This window comes from Juglans microcarpa x Juglans regia, chromosome 3S, assembly GCF_004785595.1.
Source record: "Juglans microcarpa x Juglans regia isolate MS1-56 chromosome 3S, Jm3101_v1.0, whole genome shotgun sequence".
NCBI lineage: Eukaryota > Viridiplantae > Streptophyta > Magnoliopsida > Fagales > Juglandaceae > Juglans > Juglans microcarpa x Juglans regia.
In genome coordinates, this window is record NC_054599.1 from 18,546,445 (window position 1) to 18,567,210 (window position 20,766).

Here is a 20,766-nt window from a genome sequence, read left to right on the forward strand (position 1 = left end):
AGTAATCCGATTCTATGGAGGCGAATGTTGGGTTATCGAAACCGCAATCAACCCTGTAAATGGAGTACACAATTGTATGCAATTTATGCACCTCTAGTGGTGACGAAATGGTCAGCCTCATCGCTTTATCCCTATTCAGCACATAAACAAGCTTTTATTTCACACAAGCCCCAATCATCCCTTCCATAATAGTGATTGTGGAGAATGCCCAGCAGCTCTCACAACCCGCTTGGTCCTTGACACCAACACTCACATCATCTTTAGCACCTTCTTCATAAATCTTCCTTTTTCCCAAATTTTTAGTAACCGAACCAACCATTCTGTTAGTGCCACTAACTCCACTAGGGACATCAATGACCTCTTCTTCATTGGAAGACAGCGTAACAACACCAAAAGATCCATTACCACCACTATAGCCCTAAGTTCCATCCGGAATGGTATCTTCCACAACCCTAGAAGAATCTATGGTAAAGCTTCTTCTTCCTCTATCAAAGGGCTCCAACATATGCTTAAGTGGAATTTTATCAAACAGCTTAGGCACCATTTCTTCCCTCCACATCTGATGAAAAAATTCCTTCAAGTAGCTAGAGCCATATTCGGGTAAAAATTTCTCACACTCATCTGTAGCTGCTTCCTTCTCTTCCTTTAATTTTTTTTAGGCAAATTCTTCACTCTTCGAGATTTCAATATAAAAAATAGGGATCTCTTCTACAACCATAGATTTTTCTTTTCCCTCCGTTGAATTTGTAGCCCATATCTTCTCTTCCTCCTCCACTGCATTTTCATTGGGGATGTTGTTGAAGTCCTGTGTAATTGCAAGAAGAGCAATTGGAAGACTAGAGTCGTTTGTTTCCTCTTTTTCTTCTCTATCTACAGAATCATCTTCGTCTTGCCACTCCACAAGTGCCTGTTGCATCCCTTCGTAATTTTGTTGCACTCTCTTACAATTTACTTGCATTCCGTCAAGTATTTCTTTCATCTCAAGCAACTTGTCCAAAATTTTTTCTAGCAAATTTGTTTGTTGTTTGTTGAATCTTACCCCGTCCATGAAGAATCATGGCTCTAGATACCAATTGTTAGGAACTTGTTGATAATTGTTGTAATGTAACAAGGAAATGAATTGAAGATGGAATGAGATTGTTGTGATGAAAGAGATAGACGCCTGAAAGATGTTTGTGAAAAGGACTCTAAGAATAGCTTGCATTGATAATAGGGTTCTTCGAGAGAATCGCTAAACCTCCATAAAATCAGACTTCATACAATATTCTTCAAATCTCCATCCCATTCTCTCTACTATCCCTTATACCCATACAATAGTGACAGAATATGCATAACAAAAAATGAAATAATGGTAAAATGACAACTAAAACAACAGTACCAAATGACAGACTAAAGGACCTAAAACACAAACTTCAATTAAATGCCCAACTTAGATTTAAAGAACCCAATTAGCTATTTTATTCTCCCAAGCCTCCGATGACCATGTTTCTCTTCAAACCAATGTCATTTCTTTAAGCAGCAACTTTAGACGGCAACTTTTCAACTTAGGTTCATAACACCACATCACCCACTCACCTTGGGCTAGCGAGCCCACTAGCAGTGGACCTTGGGATCCCCTGCAATGTATGTTGCAGATGAGATGTCCCTCGGCCACGAAGTCCCACCATAGTGGCGAGCTCCATATCTTGTCGTGCACACAAGCGGCTGAAATCTGCATAGGGAAAATAGGGGCAAAAATCGATCTGGTTTGTCTTTCTCAAACTTCTTGTTTAAAGTTAATTTTTCTACTAACAAATTGATTTTTTGAGGTTCGTCATAAAACTCCCCAGCATTCCACGAGAATCTTGGTGGCTACATGACCCGAGAATAAACTTCACAGGAAATCACTCGCTCAAAAAGGAATAGTGCATACGAATCCCTCTCGAGCATCTTAATCTTTCTTCATTATAATAGATTGCTCAGTATCGCGGGCACCTTAAACCTTCATCACGCTTTAGCGAAATGGCTCAAGTTCACAAATCTCAAACTTATAATTTATATTACACTAACCTATTTAGCTTTTGGTGAAAACCTCTCAGGACTGTCGAACTCAACCTACCGCCACAACAGTGCGGGTGAGCATCCCTCAAACATCAAGGCAACCCCAAAGACTCTTGGTGGAATGGGCGTGGAGGTAAAACCCCCTTTAAACTACCAAAGTTGAGTCCAAAGACTCGCAGTGAAATAAGCTTGGAGGTCAAAAGACCTCACGACTCTCTTAAACCACCAAAGTTGAGTCAAAAGACTTACGGTAAAATGGACATGGAGGTCAAAAGACCCCACGATCCCCTTAAACCACTAAAGTCAAGTCCAAAGACTCGCGGTGGGATGGGTGTGGAGATCAAACCGACCCACGTCCCCCTTAAACCATCAAAGTTGAGTCCAAAAACTCGTGATGAGATTGGCATGGAGATTAAAACACCCCACAACCCCCCCTTAAACCATCAAATTAGAGTCTAAAGACTTGCAGTGGAATGGGCGTGAAAGTCAAAAGATCTCACAACTCCCCCTTAAACCACTACAGATGACCCCTAACCCCCTTTATACCACCAAAGTTGAATTCAAAGACTAGCAGTGACGAAATGGGTGCGTAGGTCAAAAGATCCTGCAACCCCCCATACACCAAAGATGAGTTCAAACAACCTGTAGACGTAGGCATTATGTTGAACCACGTAAATCTTTTTGTCTCTATTTGTTTATTTTTATTTGCTTATTTGCTATCTATTTTTTGGATGAACGTGAAGAGTACTATATCGACCTTCGAATCACCATCGTGGACCAGGGATCATTTTTTCCTCTCTTCTAGTCTGTTGTGCAAATTCTCACATTAACAGGGGCCATCAACTGCATTATTTATTGAGACTATTCACACATTAACCATGTACCAAGAATGGTGTTTCATGGACCAAGTTATATTTTCTATGAAGAGAAAAGTCATGACCACAAAGCCTTCTTTACCTCGATCCGTCCCCTTCTCGATTGCTTTGGAGGGGATAAGACCCATTATTTCATTGGTTACCCGTTACTCTCTCTACTCTCCTTTCTCTTTCTTGGGGCAGGGAAAGAAAATAGATAGCAGGGTCATTTATCAATGATTTATTTATTTAAGGTTTAAATTAATTTCTAGATAATTAAAGGTCACTGATAATTTTGAAAAATTGACTAAAATTAAAAAAAATAAATGAATTTCCTTTAGGAAAAGTTTGTGGAGTGCATAAAGAATTCTGAACTGTTTGCGATCAAGTGGGTTTAAATCATTTTCTTCGCCTAGTCAAAAGAAAACTCCATATTCTACGGTTGGCATAGAACTGACTCCATGGTAATGATAACTACAACGAGAGGAAAAAAAAAAAAAAAAAAGGAAATATCTTTATACAAAATAAACATTAACTTGTCAATAATTATTTTTATTTTATTGTCTTTAATTATATTTATCGATATAATAAACTATTCATTAAAATAATAAATATATAATATGATTTAAAATATATTATATCAATAAGAAAAACCCGATGCTCCGTCCACGTGGACATCACTCCCCGTTATACGGTAAACGACCTCTTCATTTTCCATCCACTATCAACGACAAAACTATTCCTCTTTATTATATTATTTTAAAAAGAATAGTTTCTTTTTATACTTTTTTTAATTTGGAATTTATTGTTTTATAAAAGCTTATATGTGACTTGTTTATTTATGATTTGTACACATCATTTCTTCTTAAAAATAATAAAGTTTTTATCTCTAAGTTATCCCCTTTTCAAGGTTAATATATTGTAAAAATTCACTTATAATCTCGGATATGAAACATAAATTATAATGAATAATGCTACTTTCTTTTAATTTTATCTTCAATCGGATTATCAATTAATAACTAGTTGGAATGTATGATGTAATAATAAATGGTAAAATATAAGATAAACTATAATATTACTTAATTATAATTTATTGAAAAATTGTATTCTCAAGTCGGTGGCTAAAACAAACTTAAGCTTCATTTAAAGAATGAGATGAGATGACAAATCTGTTAATAGTAATGAAATAATTTATGAATAGTAATCAAATAGTTTGAATTAAGATTAAATGAAGTTTAAGTTGAATATTATAGAATTAAACTATAGAGAAAACGTTTAATAAAAATATTATAAAATTAAATATTATTATAATATATTTTTCTTTTGATATTTCAAAAAATTAAGTTGAATAATTTTTCGTGTTTCTTTGAAAGTTTGTGAAAACTATAATGATTAGGTAATAATTAAATAAAAAAATTGAAAATTTGAAATTGAAAAGTGATTACATTTGATTAATGTTTGATAAAAGAAAATTTAAAATTGAGATTGATCAGGAAAATTAAGAAAAGAAAATTTATCAATCAAATCAAATTATGTCATGTAATTAATTTATTAAATATGGTTTGGATACCGGTTTGAAAATAGATATTTTCTTAATTTTTACACAAATATCTAACAGAAAATTAGATTTTCTGTGAGTCGTGTTATATAGGCATGCTTCTTCAAACCATCTCCCAGGATCGGACGTTTCGTAATCTTGCACAATAAGAAACAAACTAAATACTACACAATTAAGCTTTCCCTTAATTAAAAATATATAAATAAATAAAAATAAGAAATAAAACTAAACTATTATATAATAAGTTTTTGCAGCATGGGTACTAGCAGAGTCGTTACTAGTCTTTACTCTTTAGAATTCCAGTCATGGAGGTTTTCAACAAATCCAAGGCCGTGAAGCTCCGAAGCCACCAAGACAAGTACCTGTGCGCCGACGATGACCAAAAGACGGTACGCCAGAGGCGCAACGGCTCGTCGCGCAGAGCCGCATGGTTCGTAGAGTTCGTCGAAGGGAAAAGCCACGCGATACGCTTGAGAAGCTGCCACGGAAAGTACCTCACCGCCGCGGACGGGGGATTTCTTCTGGGCATGACGGGGCAGAGGGTGATTCAGACCGTGCCGGCGAAAGGCCACTACTGGAAGTGCGAGTGGGTGCCGATAAGGGACGGGTTCCAGGTGAAGCTGAGGAGCTGGTCCGGCAAATACCTCCGCGCCAACGGAGGGACTCCGCCGTGGAGGAACTCGGTCACGCACGACGACCCGCACACCACGTCCACGCAGAACTGGACCCTCTGGGATGTGCAGGCGGTGGAGGTCGACTCGATTATGGAGTTCATGTCGTATCTGTCGAGCTCATCTTCTGTGTCTGATGAAGTTTTGGAGTCGAAACCGGAGTCTCCCTTGTCGGTTTTCTCCACTACCTCAGTTTTGGGGTCGGCACCGGAGTCCCCCATGTCGGTTTTCTCCACTACCTCCCCGACGCCGTTTTATTCAACACAGGTTAGTACGTTTTTTTTTTTTTTTTTTCATAATTTTCATTAATCCTTAATAGTTCCTTAATTAAACAAACAATTAGATGAAGGGATGATTATAAATCATAATCAAATAATTTATTATCTTTGACTATAAATTAAGACCACTTTTGATGCCGCAGGGATATATATTTTGGTATACATGCTAATGCAATGATCTATATATTTTGCTTAATAACATAAAAAAATCTAGAGTTTGGATTCAAATAACTTTGATATTACTGAAATTAATATATGTGACATCAAATTACCTAATTTTTCAAGCTTTAGATACCCTCGTTTACAAAGAAAACAAATACATTTTTTTAAGTTATAAAGTTTTCTCATCGGTTACTATTTATCACTCCACATCTTATAAAAAATATTCTCACATTTTATAAAAAATAACTCACACTATATAAAAAACATACTTTATAAAAAAACTATAGATATAAAATATGAGAGTGAATAATAATTAATATATAGCATTTCTCTATAAAGTATAGTGGCAATAACATTTTGCTCATTCACTCAAACTTATATAAATACTAATTTTTTTATATTTTATTTTTATAAAATTCATCCTTTTTGTATGTTCAGACAAGAAAAAGAAGATCTTACAAAATTTTAAATGCGTTTGATTGCAAAATTTAACTAAATTCATTCTAATTCTAAGTTGAGTGAGTCTAACATCTAAACACTCAATTCTCAAATTACTAAACTCATTTTAACTCAAACTTTCTTATATGTGGGACCCATATCTTTTTTCAATTTTCTATAAAAAGTACTAAACTTATCTTAATATTCAAACATACTTTAAACTCAGTTTAGATGGATTCTACATAACTTTCTTTACTATTCAACTCACTACTATTATTAAAGAACTGAATTCAGATGAGCTCAACTCAACATCTAAACGCAACCTTAATATTCTAATAGAATTGAATTGTTTAAAAGAGATTTATTTATTTAACTAAACTCTGTATTGATGATGCCAAATAATACAACGAAATCAGTACAATAATTTATTCTAAAAGTGCGATTAGAATGAGCAGCCGATGATTCACACCAATTTTCCAAGCAATGATCCCAAATATTGATGCCGTTGTTGATACGGCAATTTGGATTGACAATGACATTATCCGCGTAAATATAAAGTGTTTGTCATGTTATGCATGTATGCATGCTAGTAGTCAAATGACTCGATGAAATAAAGAAAATGAAAGATGCAAAAAATGGCGTACTTAAGCAGGGAATTTAGGCAAAGCACTGTATAGTAATGGCATTGGTTGTCATTAGATGGATGGATGGCGTGGGAGGCAGGCAGTGTCCATTTGAAAGGCACATTCACAGATTCACGCACGCGGACAGACATTCACAGATTCACACACAGACAGACACAACACGTACATGCATTGAGGTCGTCCACCAAGTACCGTTGCGCACTAAGTTGAGAGGTGGCCGTGGCACGCTGCACGCTGCACGCCCCCACTTCCAACAACAATATTAAAAAAAAACAGAGATAATGAGCACGCTGATCACACACTCTCTCTCGGTCAACCCTTCACTCTGCCTCTTTGCCATTTTATATATCATGCGCCACCAATGCGTGTTCCCTCCCTCTCTCTATACATTATATTACAAACAGATTAATGCCGTTTTGATCATATTTTCCTATTTTTCTTTTTCTTTTTTAAAATGACTTTCCCTAATTTTCCTATCTATAAATCATTTGACGCGAACTTGATACATAAATCTTGAGACCTAATTATTAGACATTCTAAAAGTATGGTAAGTGGTATTCTCATTCTATTATAAGATGTCATTTAACTAAAATCGATATTTATACACGTATTAATTACATCACGTGTAAATAATTTGAATAATTCTCGAGTTTGCAAATTTCACAAACTTATTTTTAAAAAAATAGAACACACTTAAAACACACACGAAAAAATTAACTTTCCAATATTTACACACGCTAGCTGTATTTATCGTTGCTCTAAGAGCACTCACATTGGTGTAGGCAAACCTCTATGCAATTTTTAGCTAATGTGTCACTTTTTAGCATTTTGACTATCTAGCTATCGAATCATTATGAGAATAAAATATTATTTTTATTATTTTTTTAATACTTATATTTTTCATATCTAGATATTTTGTTCTTATATCTAACGATCCTTTTTTATTTATTTAATTATTATGTTTTTTCAAAGTTTTCATTTTCAACAAACTTATTTTTTGGAACCTAACAGTTATATATATATATATATATATATATCATTCTATCTAATTGTATTTATTTTACTAAAATTTCAATAGTCATATTTTGTTTTTTTTTTAACCTTATTTTGTCAATGAAAAACTCTGTCATTTCTTAGAGTCATACAATTTTTGCATATGCTATTTATATATTCGACACCGGCTATAATGTTATTACATGGAAAATAAAAGATTATGTTTATCGGTATGCATTTAAAAAAGTGGATTGAAATAAAAGTAGCGTCAAAGCTATTTAAAAAGGAAAAATTTACTTTACCAAGTTGTACCGCTTGACAAAATTTTTTTGTAATTAATAATTAAGAAAATAATTTTAAATGTAATAGAGTATTTTAAAAAAAAAAAAATATTTAAATATATTAAAAAATTATAAAAAATAAATACAAAAATAACAAACGGTCAATTTGAACGAATTATTCTAAACGGCAGAATAATCTGACTCATTTAAAAACGTGTCGCGTCACTTGTTCTTTTTTTCTTTCTTTTTTTATTTTTTATTTTTTATTTTTTTCATCAGAAACCCACGCTGCCATGCCCATCCCCGCCTCCCATCTCATACTTTCCTTCCCGCCTACTTGACTTCAGCAAAACTGTTTCCCAAACGACCTATATATCTAGTCATTTTGGAAAAAATAAAAAATAAAGTACCTTTCTCTGTCTACGTGCTTGACATAGCGTCGATTGAGATCGGAGACGCATAAAAATTTTCTTGCTCTCTTTCGAATTAAATTGTCTTCGACTTCCATACCAAGAATTTATAAGTACTCTTCCGTGCTTTTTAAAGGCTTTTATATTTCTATGAAAATAGGAGCTTGAAGCTCTAATAAATTGCAGTAAATATGAAGCTCCAGTGTCACAGAGTTCTTCAACTCGCTTCCGACATGCGCTTATTCTCCTTAAATGACTAGAAATATAGGTCAGTGTAAGAGATTAAGGATGTTTTATGGGACGCGGACGGAAGCTCTTCTTTTTTCCAAAATGACTAGAAATATAGGTCTGTGCAGGAGATCGGGTGTGTTTAGATGTTGAAGTGAGTTGAGTTGAATTGAGATGATAAAATATTATTAAAATATTAATTTTTAATATTATTATTATTTTAGGATTTGAAAAAGTTGAATTGTTTATTATATTTTGTGTTGAAATTTAAAAAAGTTGTAATGATGAGTTGAGAGTAGTTGAAGATCCAAACTAAACCTAAAGATACGTGTCCTGGGTCAAAATAGTTTAAACTAGCTCGGTTCTAGATGAATTTGAAAATAGTTTGATAATTTTTTAGAGAGTCAGAGTGTGTTTGCATGTTAAAGTGAGTTAAGTTAAATTGATAAAATATTATTATAATATTATTTATTATTATTATTATTATTTTGGAAATTGAAAAAAGTTGAATTGTTTATTATATTTTGTATTGTGATTTGAAAAAATCGTAATGATGAGTTGAGATGAGTTTTGTTTTTAAACGAAGAAGTCTTTCCTTCAACAACCTCATCGGACCCATTCCTAGCACCACGGGCAATTTGTCAAGCTTAGAAGGAACACTCGATCTGTCGCACAATTTTCTTAATGGTTATATCATAGCAAGCTTGGGGAGCGTACCTCTGACAGTTGTGGGCGGTTGGTGACAGGTTATGAGACGGAGAACTATTCTTTGTGCGGGTGGAAAGGAAAATGGGGAAGGAAGGAAGGAAAAAAAGGAAAAAGGAGAGAGAGAGAGAGAGAGAGAGAGATGGGCAACGGGACAAGAGAGAGTTCCGTGATAGGGGTTGTCAGTGACGAGTTTTGGGCGATGGCTACGGGTTGTGAGTTGTGGGTGAGGCGCGGGTCTGGGAAGGAAAAGTGAGGAAAGAGGGAAGGTAGAGCGGGGGAGGATGGGAGAGCAGCTTGGGTTTATGAAGGAAAAGGGTGGGATCTAAGATCCCTTTATATCCCTATCAATTTTCTTTCAAAGAATAAACACACAAATGCACATGGGCTATATATTAAGTGACAACAAAAATATAGAATACATTTGATCAAATAGGGAGAAGAAAATTTTGGGATGAGAGAAATAATATTAAAAAAATAATTGCAACACTTATATTATGTAGAAAAATATTCTAGTCACAAAATGATTATATAAAAATAATATCATAAATTGATGTGGTTTGTTAGATTGTAAAGTTATTTTTTTTATTGTAAAATGGATCTGATGGATTACATAAAATCACATCAATTTATAAAATTAATTTTGTGTAATTTATTTATAGCTGTAGTACTTCTCTATTATGTAAAGTAGATTTAACGTTATATATAAAATCATGTCAGTTTATAAATTTATTTTTGTAAGATCTCTTTTTAACTATAATACTTTTTATATCATATAAAATTAATTTTATTATAAAATAGATCTAATGTTTTATATGAAACCGAATTTATTTTTGTAAAATTTTTTATAGACATAACATTTCTCTTGTTTAAAAAGTTGTTCATATCTCATGTCTATATCAATGATTGTTTTAGTAAGTTAGCTATTTTGACACGCTAGATCATAGTCATATGGTCAATCCAATACAACTGCCCTAATCTCTAAATACTGAATTGCCACTCGCGTGGTGATCTGTCAGATGACTCAGATGTGCTCGAGCCAATAGTTCTTCACGCGGACATGGAATTTATTAAAAAAAGATTTTGCCACGATATATCTAACCGTGTCGCGCCGACTGGCTGGCGCAGAAAAGGAAGTAGGAACTACACACGCCAGGTCTGTTTGAAATATTCTAGCGCCGGTGTCCATCCTTCACCGTAAACAAGATAACTTGGAAACTAAACCACAAACGTTAAACCAAACAAAAGCTGTAATCACTCTTTTTACATTACATAAATACAAGTCTGTAGCCGTCGATGGAAACTCCTCTCAACCTATTCTCTCTCTCTCTCTCTCTCTCTCTCTCTCTCTCTCTCTCTCTCATAAACAGCTAAAAAGCCCAGAACTTCTAGTCCTTGACGAGGTTTTATCCAAATCTATAGTTTCACACTTCTAGGCTCTTTGTTGATTAATTTCATTGGGCGCAGAGTGAGTATTCCAACATATTCCGGTCTGGAATGGAGCTCTTCCACAACGCCAAGGCGGTGCGCCTTCGTAGCCACCACGACAAGTACCTCCAGGCCGAGGAGGACGAGGAGTCCGTGACCCAAGATCGATATGGAGCGTCCAAGACCGCCCGCTGGACTGTCGAGTTTGTGCCGGATTCACAGCACATCATCCGCCTTAAGAGCTGCTACAACAGGTACCTCACCGCCTCCAACCAACCCTTCTTGCTCGGAATGACTGGTTGCAAGGTGGTCCAGTCTCTGCCCCGGAGGCCCGACTCCTCCGTCGAGTGGGAGCCCATCAGAGAAGGGAACCAGGTCAGGCTCAAGACCCGGTACGGAAACTTCTTGAGGGCCAATGGCGGCGTGCCACCTTGGCGGAACTCCGTGACCCATGATATTCCTCACAGGACGTCCACCCAAGATTGGATACTTTGGGATGTTGATATCGTCGAGATTCAGGTTCAGTCTCCATCTTTTAAATCTCATCCTCCGCTGCCACTTCCACATTCCGACTCTCTGTATTTCGATTCGAGATCACCGTCTTCGGTTTCCATCAAATCCGGGAAATTTTCGAGACAAGAGGTTTGAGATTTTCGCAATAAAGCTTGAAACTCTCTTTTTGGGTTAATTTTTCCATTCGTTTTTAATATTCTTTTGGTATATGATTTTGCAGTCTACAGATTCTAATGCGAGTTCGCCACCCAAGTCGGAAGGGAGGACTATATATTATCAAGTGGCTGATGAGAATGGTGATGTGGACGACGAAACAGTGGAGGGATATTCTTTTACTTTTAAGGGGAATGGCATTGATGAATTGACTCATAAATTCGAGGAAGAGACGGGATTAGAGGGTATCATCCTGTGTCATCGCAATCCCTTGAATGGAAAACTTTATCCCCTTCGCTTGCAGCTTCCTCCAAACAACACGACTATGAATGTCATAGTCGTTCTGTCTTCATCGAAAGGTGAGTTTTACCTTGATTTGGTTGGATGCTTTCTGAATTCAAAGTCTTTTTTATTTTTTTTATTTATAGAAATCTTCACATCTCGTAAAATGGTCTTCTTTTATGCTGAGTAAATACCAAACGGAGAATGATAACTAGGTTACTATACGTGTTTAGCATCACATTACGCATTTGTGTGCCCTGTTTGGCTGCTGGGCTGCTGGGAAGCCAGTTACAGATTCAAGGTTGGGAATGTTATTGGGATAGGGTGCTGGTTGTATGATTACAAATGATCTTATCTGATTCCCTTGGATCTTATTGACAACCAATTGGAATGGTAAAATTGCAGGAACAGTGCTTTGGGAAGCTAATTTTAGGGTGGTCGGAATCCTAATTGTAGAATAAACCTTAGTAAAAACAAACATTCGTTTTGAGGGAACATTGGTTAGCCCTTTTTGAGCCCCTCCATTTCAGTAGTTGAAACAGTTGGATGCCATAATTAAAGATATGTTTGGGCAACATTGTTTTAGTGCATGTTGAATAATACTCTTGAAGGATGCTGGGAAACTAGGGATGTAAATTTAGCTGGTTGCACAAGAAACATGTGAAGATTTACCGATGTTGCAAGAATGTTAGATGTTGTAACCAGGTGTTAGTTACTTAGCTCGAGTATTTTTTTCACTGTGCATGGGATGTCTTTCATGTGGAACCTATTGTCACCCATGTGATGAATTGACATACCTTGATCCCGTGATAGGTACCAGAAGTTTTTCTAATCACTCATTTACATTGTTTTATGTATAAGCCAAATGGCTAATTGCCTAATGCTACACTTTAAATAATTTGAAACTTTCTACAAATATCAATGAGATCACTCTGTCCGGACTTGTGTTATCATATCATATTATTTATTCTTCCCTGCTATACCATGGAATTTGAAACTTTCTTAGAAAATCACTGAGACAACTCTGTTCTTGTCTTGTATTATCATATTCTTTCATCGTTACCGTTAGCTAGGTTGCCAACTCTCTTGTTCTTCCCTTACCTTTTGCCTTTTTTTTTTTTTTTTTCCTACTGCAACAGCGGCAAAGGACTTTGCAACACAAGGTATATAATAAGGAGGATCACGTGGAACATCACAATTTTGCTAAAAATATCAACAAACAACTGTTGTGTACTTTGTATGGGAGGCATGTTCGTGTTGGAATGCCCACCTCAAAGGCATCATGAAATTAACCCTATCAGGTAGCCTATATTACCTGTTGTGTTTATACAGAATGCAAACGAATGGAGAGAACTAAAAGCAAATGTCGATATTTTCTCCATCAAATAATGTCTCTATTTGGTTATTCTTGGAAGCAATGCTGATTATACTTGTCTTATATGTAGAACTTCTGCACACTTTCTGCGTTTTGTATTCTGCTTCCATTTTGTTTTCAATAATGTCGTCGTGATAGAAGTTCTAAATAGAAGATATATGAGTTGGAGATTTTTTATTTCCAAGCTTGCTTTGTTGGTAAGGGAAACATACTATTGACGTGGAATTCCACCACATCTAAAAAATTTAGGCTTTTTTAATGACTAGCATGATCCAAAATTTGGGAAGTTGACAAATCATATTCTCCCAAATGTTTCCTACAAAATTTGGGAAGCACCTAATCATTCCCAAAACAAGGCAAATCCATCCCTTCTTGGATGTAACTTCAACCAAGGTCCAAGGTATATAATCAACAAATTTCATTCTCCAAATTCAATCAAAATTTAAACATCAACTATGATTTCTTACCATGTAAGGCCTCGTTTATACAGCGAGATGAGATGATATGGTTTTAGATGAAAATTAAAAGTTAAAAAAAATATTGTTAGAATATTATTTTTTAATATTATTATTGTTTTGAGATTTAGAAAAGTTAATTGTTTATTATATTTTGTAAAGAATTTAAAAAAATTGTAATGATGAGATAAAATAACATCAAATCGTTTGTATCCAGACTGGCCTAAATTTGCAAGCAGTGAAACTCTAAATTTAAAACTTTCCAACCAAATCCAATAGTTTCCTCGTTGCCAAACATTTTGTAATTTTACATGGTTGGATAGAAAGAGTTCCTCCATAATCCTTATTGATATTTAAAATTTTAATCCAAAATAAATTTTAAGAATCAAATTTGTTGTTTATTTTACATTAATTTCTTAAGTAAAATGCTAGAATACACACCAAATGTGCACCCTAAATATGTACACTAGTGTAAATGATTTTTTTTTTCTTTTAAGCATTTTTAAACATCATTAATCATTAAGAAAAAACAATACAAATTCACTGCTAGTCACTTCCGTAACCATTAAGAAAAAAAATTAAAATATATGAGTAGATATATTTGAGAGTCATACTAGCATTTTCCATTTGGTAAGTGCACTCAAACTTGGAAATTAAGCTTAACGCGTGACAAACTTGGAGATATTTTGATCGCATGGAAGCTTCGACAAAGTGAATTAAAATCCCCAAATGGGGGGTGCTGGGAATTTGAAATTTCAACACGCTTTCATATTTCAAATTGCCTCAATCCAAGGCATGATTTCAGCCACCAAGTTCTCAAATTCAAGCTTATTATTTTACACGAATTAAAGACCATAGTAACGAATTAACGTGTATATATATATATATATATATATATAATTTTGGTAGATGATTTGTTTAGAAAGGAACAACTCAATGATACAATGAATTTGTGCTGATTACAACATTACATTGAAAGGAACTTTTGTCGGCAAACAAAACTATATAATATAAGAGGAGAGGAGATCATGTGCATCTCCTAGCCATATATTGATTTGTATGCTGCATCGCATCGAGTAGTTTAATCTCTCATATGTGTATTTAATTTGGGTTTTTGACGTATGAAAGACTGGAAAAAGCAACTCCAATTGATTTATTTATTCTGATAATGTTGTGAGACAGTAGCAACTTGATAGCTGGCTGGCTGGCTTCGAAATGAGTCAGCACGAGGAAACTAAAAATCACATTTTGTATTTTTTTTTACTTTTTAATATATTTAAATGTTTTTAAAAAATAAAAAAATATATTAATATACTAAAAATCACTTCTTTAATCATTAAATAAAAAAAATTTTAAAAATTAAATACACGAGAAGTTAAATTAAGTGGGCAAATTGAGAAGATAAACTAAAATTTTCTCTCTTTTTTTTTTTTATTATTTTCTTCCAAAGTCGATTGCTCCAAATATTAATAATCAATGCGTACATGCACACTCGCTGTCGTTTTTTGGTTCTTTAAAACTGAGGAAAACAAGGTAAACGGCAGCGGATTTATCACTAATAATAATAATAATAATAATAATAAATAGTGACGTGTCGTGCTAACATTGGATAACATTGAGGCTCTTGCTATTTTGTTTTTTTTTTTTCCCCAGTTCCGCACGCTCCAGCTACTATCTAATATACGCATATACTTGACTGCACGTTCTCCTTTTTTAAATTATTTCGTAAACGATGTGTCCTCATACGTTAACATTATATTTATGCCTATGCCTATAGATGTTATGTTTTCGGTTCTATTATTATTTTCTTATATGATATTCTGATATAGTTAATTAGAAATGATATTTACAATTTTAGTATATACAAATCTCGCGTACTTTTTTAAAAAAAAAAAAATAAATATGATATTTATATAAAAAATTTATTTTTTAATAATAAATGTCTTTTATTTTTCAAAATAAGTGCACGCGACTTGCATAGTCTAAAACGTATCTAACATTATTTTTAGTTAATATGCTCACTTTTTTTTCCTTAAGAATTCAGACCCTAATTTAATACAATATTCATATATATTTTTTTACAACCAATTGAGGTCATAATCATTTCATCAAAAAGAAATTTATAACAAAGTTTGTAGCTTATAATAAAAAATATTTATGTTTTAAAATAGAGTTTATAAAATTAATTGAGATGCTGCTATCAAGGAGAACGAAAAGATTGGCATATGAGTCATTATTCGTGTTAGAGGAGGAAAAATTTATAAAATTATTTGGATCTCTTTGTGCTCCCAGAGCCATAAATGTTAGAGAAACACTACTTTGCCCACCCATTTATACCGTTCCATTTGACCGCTTGGCAATTTTTTTTTTACTTAGTAATTAAGGAAGTGATTTTAAGTGTATTGATATTTTTTTTAATTTTTTTAAAATATTTAAATGTATTAAAAAAATGTAAAAAGGAAAAAAAAAAAAATTTATACTGGACGGTACGCCTAGCGGTCAACATGGGGCAGCATAGTAGCCGCACCCTAAATGTTACACCTTGGCTGAGTCCTATGCAGTTATGGTGGCAGCTAATTTTTGTAAAGAAATGGGCATTAATTCACTTATATTAGAAGGAGATACTGTGCAAGTGGTGAATGATCTGTCAAGTGCAAACTCAAATCGAAGCCAGGTAGGTTGGTTAATTGAGGACACCAAAACTTTGCTCAATTCATTTGCTAAATGTTTAGTTAAAGATACTAGAATAGTCGGTAATCAAGCTGCTCGTATTCTTGCTCGAGAAGTTTTATCTTTACAAGAGGATCTTATAGGCATGGAAGAAATTCCATCTTGTATTCAATTGATTGTATCCCAACAGATGTTGTAAGATTTATTGAGCAATAAAATTATTCCTTTATATAAAAAAGAAAATCTTAGCAAAGACTTTATTCAAAATTTAATATGTTTATACTATTAAATATAAAAATATATTTTATTGAATCTTGGAGGTTTCCGTTTATCCATTAAATGAGAGTTTAATATATACTCAATGCTAAATTATTAATGCTGTTTTTTGCAATCTAAGATATTGACTGTCAACTTTCTTATAATGTTTTTTTTTTTTAATATATAAGTAAAATTAAGATATATATTAAGGCCTAAGATATATAATCATATCAACCAAATGTTTTTGAAAATATATTTTACCTTAATGAAGCATTAAAAAGAAATAGCCATGAAATATATTAACAATGCTTTCAAAATATTTTCATTTTCAGTTCAAATATCTTTTAAATCAAAACGTTTTCTTCATCCCGAAGTAAAAAAAGAAAATTAAAAAAAAAATATATATATATAAAAGTCTTTAAAAAATGCAAAAAAAATCAGATTTTAAATTTTAATAAAAATATGTCGTAAAATTGTAAATATCTCATCACTTTTACAAAATTGAAAAACATCCAAAAAAGATGTTATGATAACTTCAACATTACCTAATAAAATTTCAGAATAATGACAGTTATAATTGAAAATTTAATAGATTATGGACATTGATGAACTTTGCAATACCGCAAGAGTTGAAAGAAATATCTCTCTCGGAGGCGTGACAAAACCGTGACCACTGCTGCTTTGCGCGTTGTTGACAGCGGCCGACTCGCCGGTTTCTATGTCCGACTTCCATTGAAATTTCGAATTTTGAGTAAAGTTTCCACAACGAAGAAGCTTCCTAAATCTTCAAATTCGACGGTAATTCAATAAAAAGTTGGAAAACCGTTTCGCATACCCCTTCAAATTCGAAAGGACGAGCAGTTTCAGTGAGAGAGACAGCGTAATGGGGGTGGACTACTACAATATACTGAAGGTGAGCCGGAATGCGAGCGAGGAGGACCTGAAGAAGGCGTACAAGAGGTTGGCGATGAAGTGGCACCCGGATAAGAACCCGGCCAACAAGAAGGAGTCCGAGGCCAAGTTTAAGCAGATATCCGAGGCCTACGACATCCTCAGCGAACCTCAGAAGCGCCAGATCTACGACCTCTACGGCGAGGAAGGCCTCCAAGCGGCCGAATTTTCTGGGCTTAATTCCGCTGGCGGGCCATTCGCCGCAGGTAACTCTGGGTTCCAGTACAACCCCCGAGATGCTGAGGACATTTTCGCCGAGTTTTTCGGCGGATCTGTTGTCGGCGGTAACGGCGGGAGTAGGTTCAGTAGTGGCGAGGAAGTCGGGAGGAACAAGGTGAAGAAGAAGGCGAATCCGAAGGCGGCGGCTGTCGAGAGCAAATTGTTGTGTAGCTTGGAGGAGCTTTACAACGGTTGTCGTAGGAAGATGAGGATCTCGCGCTCTGTTCCCGATGAATTTGGGTACGTTGCTTTTTATTTTATTCTATTTATATTTTTCGAAATCTAGTAATAAAATGGTCTTCCATTCGGATACCAATGTCTACATATAACTGCGTAAGAGAGATTACAAATTCTCCGTAGTGTTTGAAATGGCAAAGATCTGATTTTGCTGACTCTAAATAATTGGTGGATATGGAGATGTCAAATTAACTCCGTTTGCATACCAAGAATATCTCAGATGATCTGCGAAGAGTAGTGAGAATAGTTTGTGAATAGTAATGAACTAGTCTGAAAATCTGTTGGTGATTAGGGCGAATTGAGCTTCTCTTATCGTAGTTGGTTTATATAATTTGTAGGGATGAAGAAAGCAGAATACTTTGGACTTAAAAGTGATTAAAAATGTTTGTCTTTATTAAACACAATTTTTTCATTTTGAGTGCCACGGTTCAGGTTTCTAGATTATGTGATTTTCTAGGTAGCAGCAGCATGAAATATTTCGGGGATAAATTTCCACATTTGGTGGAATATCTTTGGCGTGAAGTCTCACCATCTTCATTATTTGACTCAGTATATAAAGTTTGTATGAGTTCATGAAGAAAATTACTCACTATTCCCCCGTTCTGTCCGACCTTTTGGTTATTCACCATGTATATAAAAGATGAAGATTCCTTGGTGATCATTCTTGGGCTGCCCCCATGATATTGTACTTGGGGTTTTTTCCTGATGAAATTTTCACTTACCCACCAAACATTGGCTGCCTGTGCTTTATTTCCCGCTTCGATGTCACTTCAGACACACAAGCCAAAGCGTGCAAATATTTTAGTTCTGTCTGTTTTCTGATTCCAGTCAACCTATAGACAGTGAAAGGTCGAGCATATATAATTTATGCTATGTCATGGCTCATGCATTGTGTTTGAGTGTTTGTTGAGCTTTCTTCAATGAAAGTTCAAGCATATATATTATGCTTTCCCTGGATTGTGTTTGTGTATTACTGAGCTTTCTTCACTTCAGTGCCATGCACTTTGCTTTGCTTTATAGAAGAGAGATCGTTGGCTCGAGAGTGAAAAGCAAGCATATTTTGTAGAAATGATACCATGGTATTTGTGAAGAGGGAGTAGGAGTTATATTGACTAAAAGTTGGTTCTTTGGTTTCCTCAAAGTGAAAACACTGCTACTTGGCTATTTAAAAGGTGAACAGCCCCCAGTGGCAAAATCCCCCACTCCCGTGGTAAGCTGCCTTGGATACAAGGAATTTCTCCAAAAAAAAGGCTATGTCTGGTATTGGAATAAGATCTTTATATCTATAAATAGGACTTGCATCCTGTGTAGGAATATCTGCTGTTTTTCCCTCAATTTTTTTAGATAACTATATATATATATATATATATCTATAGGCTCCAAAGATTATAAATTGTAGATAGAAATCTAAGGGGATGTCTATTCTACTCTAATCTTCAATGTATGTCAATAAAATCTCTGGTCTTTCAGGGTTTTGTTGGTTACTGGCTGAATTTACAAAGCAAGCTTGTGTTGGTTAGGTTCATTGGTTGTGGGCATTGTCGGAACTGCTTCCCTAAATTCTTGTGTGGTTGGATTACTAGACTGTAATTGACATTGTCAGTTTCTTTCCAGAATACCTTAGCTATGCAAAGAATTAAGGGACTAAGTAACTGCTGGAACTTTGTGATGTCCTTATTGGCTCCTTTTTTTTTTTCCCTTAAATGCCTCTGCATATATTTAGTATGATTTTTTTTTTTCTTTTCTTCACTGCTTCACATACAAGCAATCTTTTTGCAGTAGGCCAAAGACCGTAGAAGAAATTTTAAAAATAGATATCAAGCCTGGTTGGAAGAAGGGTACGAAAATTACTTTTCCAGAGAAAGGCAATCTAGAACCTGGTGTTACCCCGGCTGATCTAATCTTTGTGGTGGATGAGAAACCTCATGCTATTTTCCTGAGAGATGGAAACGATCTGGTGGTTAATCAGGAAATATCACTATTGGAAGCTCTGGCTGGGGTAACTCTTAATTTGACAACCTTGGATCAAAGGAATCTTGCAATCACGATAACTGATATTGTAAAACCTGGCCATGAGATAGTGATGCCGAATGAAGGGATGCCCATCTCAAAGGAACCCAGCAAGAAAGGAAACCTTGTAATTAAGTTTGACATCGTGTTCCCTTTGAGGCTCACAGCAGAACAGAAATCTAACTTGAGTAGGGCTCTGGGTTGAGCTGATAACTGGTTCTGACTTGAGAATCTTGCAATCTCAAGGAACTCTGAATTAACATTGTATAGTACGGTCAGCTAAATGTAAATATATGTGGTTCATTAATAATAAAGGAAGATTGTGCATAGTAGGAAGGAGTTTTGAACGGATGTCAATTGTTTGTTGATAGTTCTGTTGGTAGCATAGGAAAAACTAGCACACCCTCAGCTACTGCCTTGTCTGTAACTAGATGTTTTTGGTTTACTCTATTAAAATTATAGCATGCCACGAATGTAAATTCTATAGGGGGTCATGGTCTTCCAGTGCCCACTCGTGTTTTATTTTTCTTTGTAATATCAGTTAGGGAAAAATGTTTTAAGGGGTGGTTTTTTCACCATAATCGATTATGTTTGTCAGTTTTTAATAGATACATCTCAATCTATATATGGTATTTGTAGCATTTTCGAGAGAAGGCGAGTGCAAAAACATAATAGCGCATCACTGGGCCAATCGGAGCACGTCACAATTTTACCAATCTGTCCTTGCTTCGTAAAAAACTAATTGAGGAAAAAGTGACAGTAATGTGACAGTAATAAGCATGGAGTTTTTCACTTGCGAGCTTCCAATATACTTCCATGAGATTATGGTATGTATACCCCATCCTCGAGTAAATCAGAGCATGTCACATTTTACCACTTTGCGTTCGTTTAATGGAAATTCAATTAAGTGCAAAGTGGCTAAGTAACGAGGTTGGATTTATGCTACTTGGAAT

At 34.8% G+C, this 20,766-nt stretch overlaps 2 protein-coding genes across 2 annotated transcripts; both read left to right on the forward strand.

The window, feature by feature from the left end:
* Positions 1 to 4,412: 4,412 nt before the first annotated feature.
* On the forward strand, positions 4,413 to 13,183 carry LOC121257708. Its single transcript, XM_041158870.1, has 4 exons — positions 4,413 to 5,390; positions 10,730 to 11,332; positions 11,424 to 11,715; positions 12,778 to 13,183. The coding sequence occupies exons 1-4, from the start codon at positions 4,758 to 4,760 to the stop codon at positions 12,807 to 12,809; spliced, it is 1,560 nt and encodes a 519-aa protein (XP_041014804.1). The 5' UTR covers positions 4,413 to 4,757; the 3' UTR covers positions 12,810 to 13,183.
* A 3,836-nt stretch (positions 13,184 to 17,019) lies between these two features.
* Positions 17,020 to 20,394, forward strand: LOC121258035 (dnaJ homolog subfamily B member 1-like). Its single transcript, XM_041159364.1, has 2 exons — positions 17,020 to 17,806; positions 19,583 to 20,394. Exons 1-2 carry the CDS (start codon positions 17,280 to 17,282, stop codon positions 20,016 to 20,018), a joined length of 963 nt encoding a protein of 320 aa, XP_041015298.1. The 5' UTR covers positions 17,020 to 17,279; the 3' UTR covers positions 20,019 to 20,394.
* Positions 20,395 to 20,766: the final 372 nt, after the last annotated feature.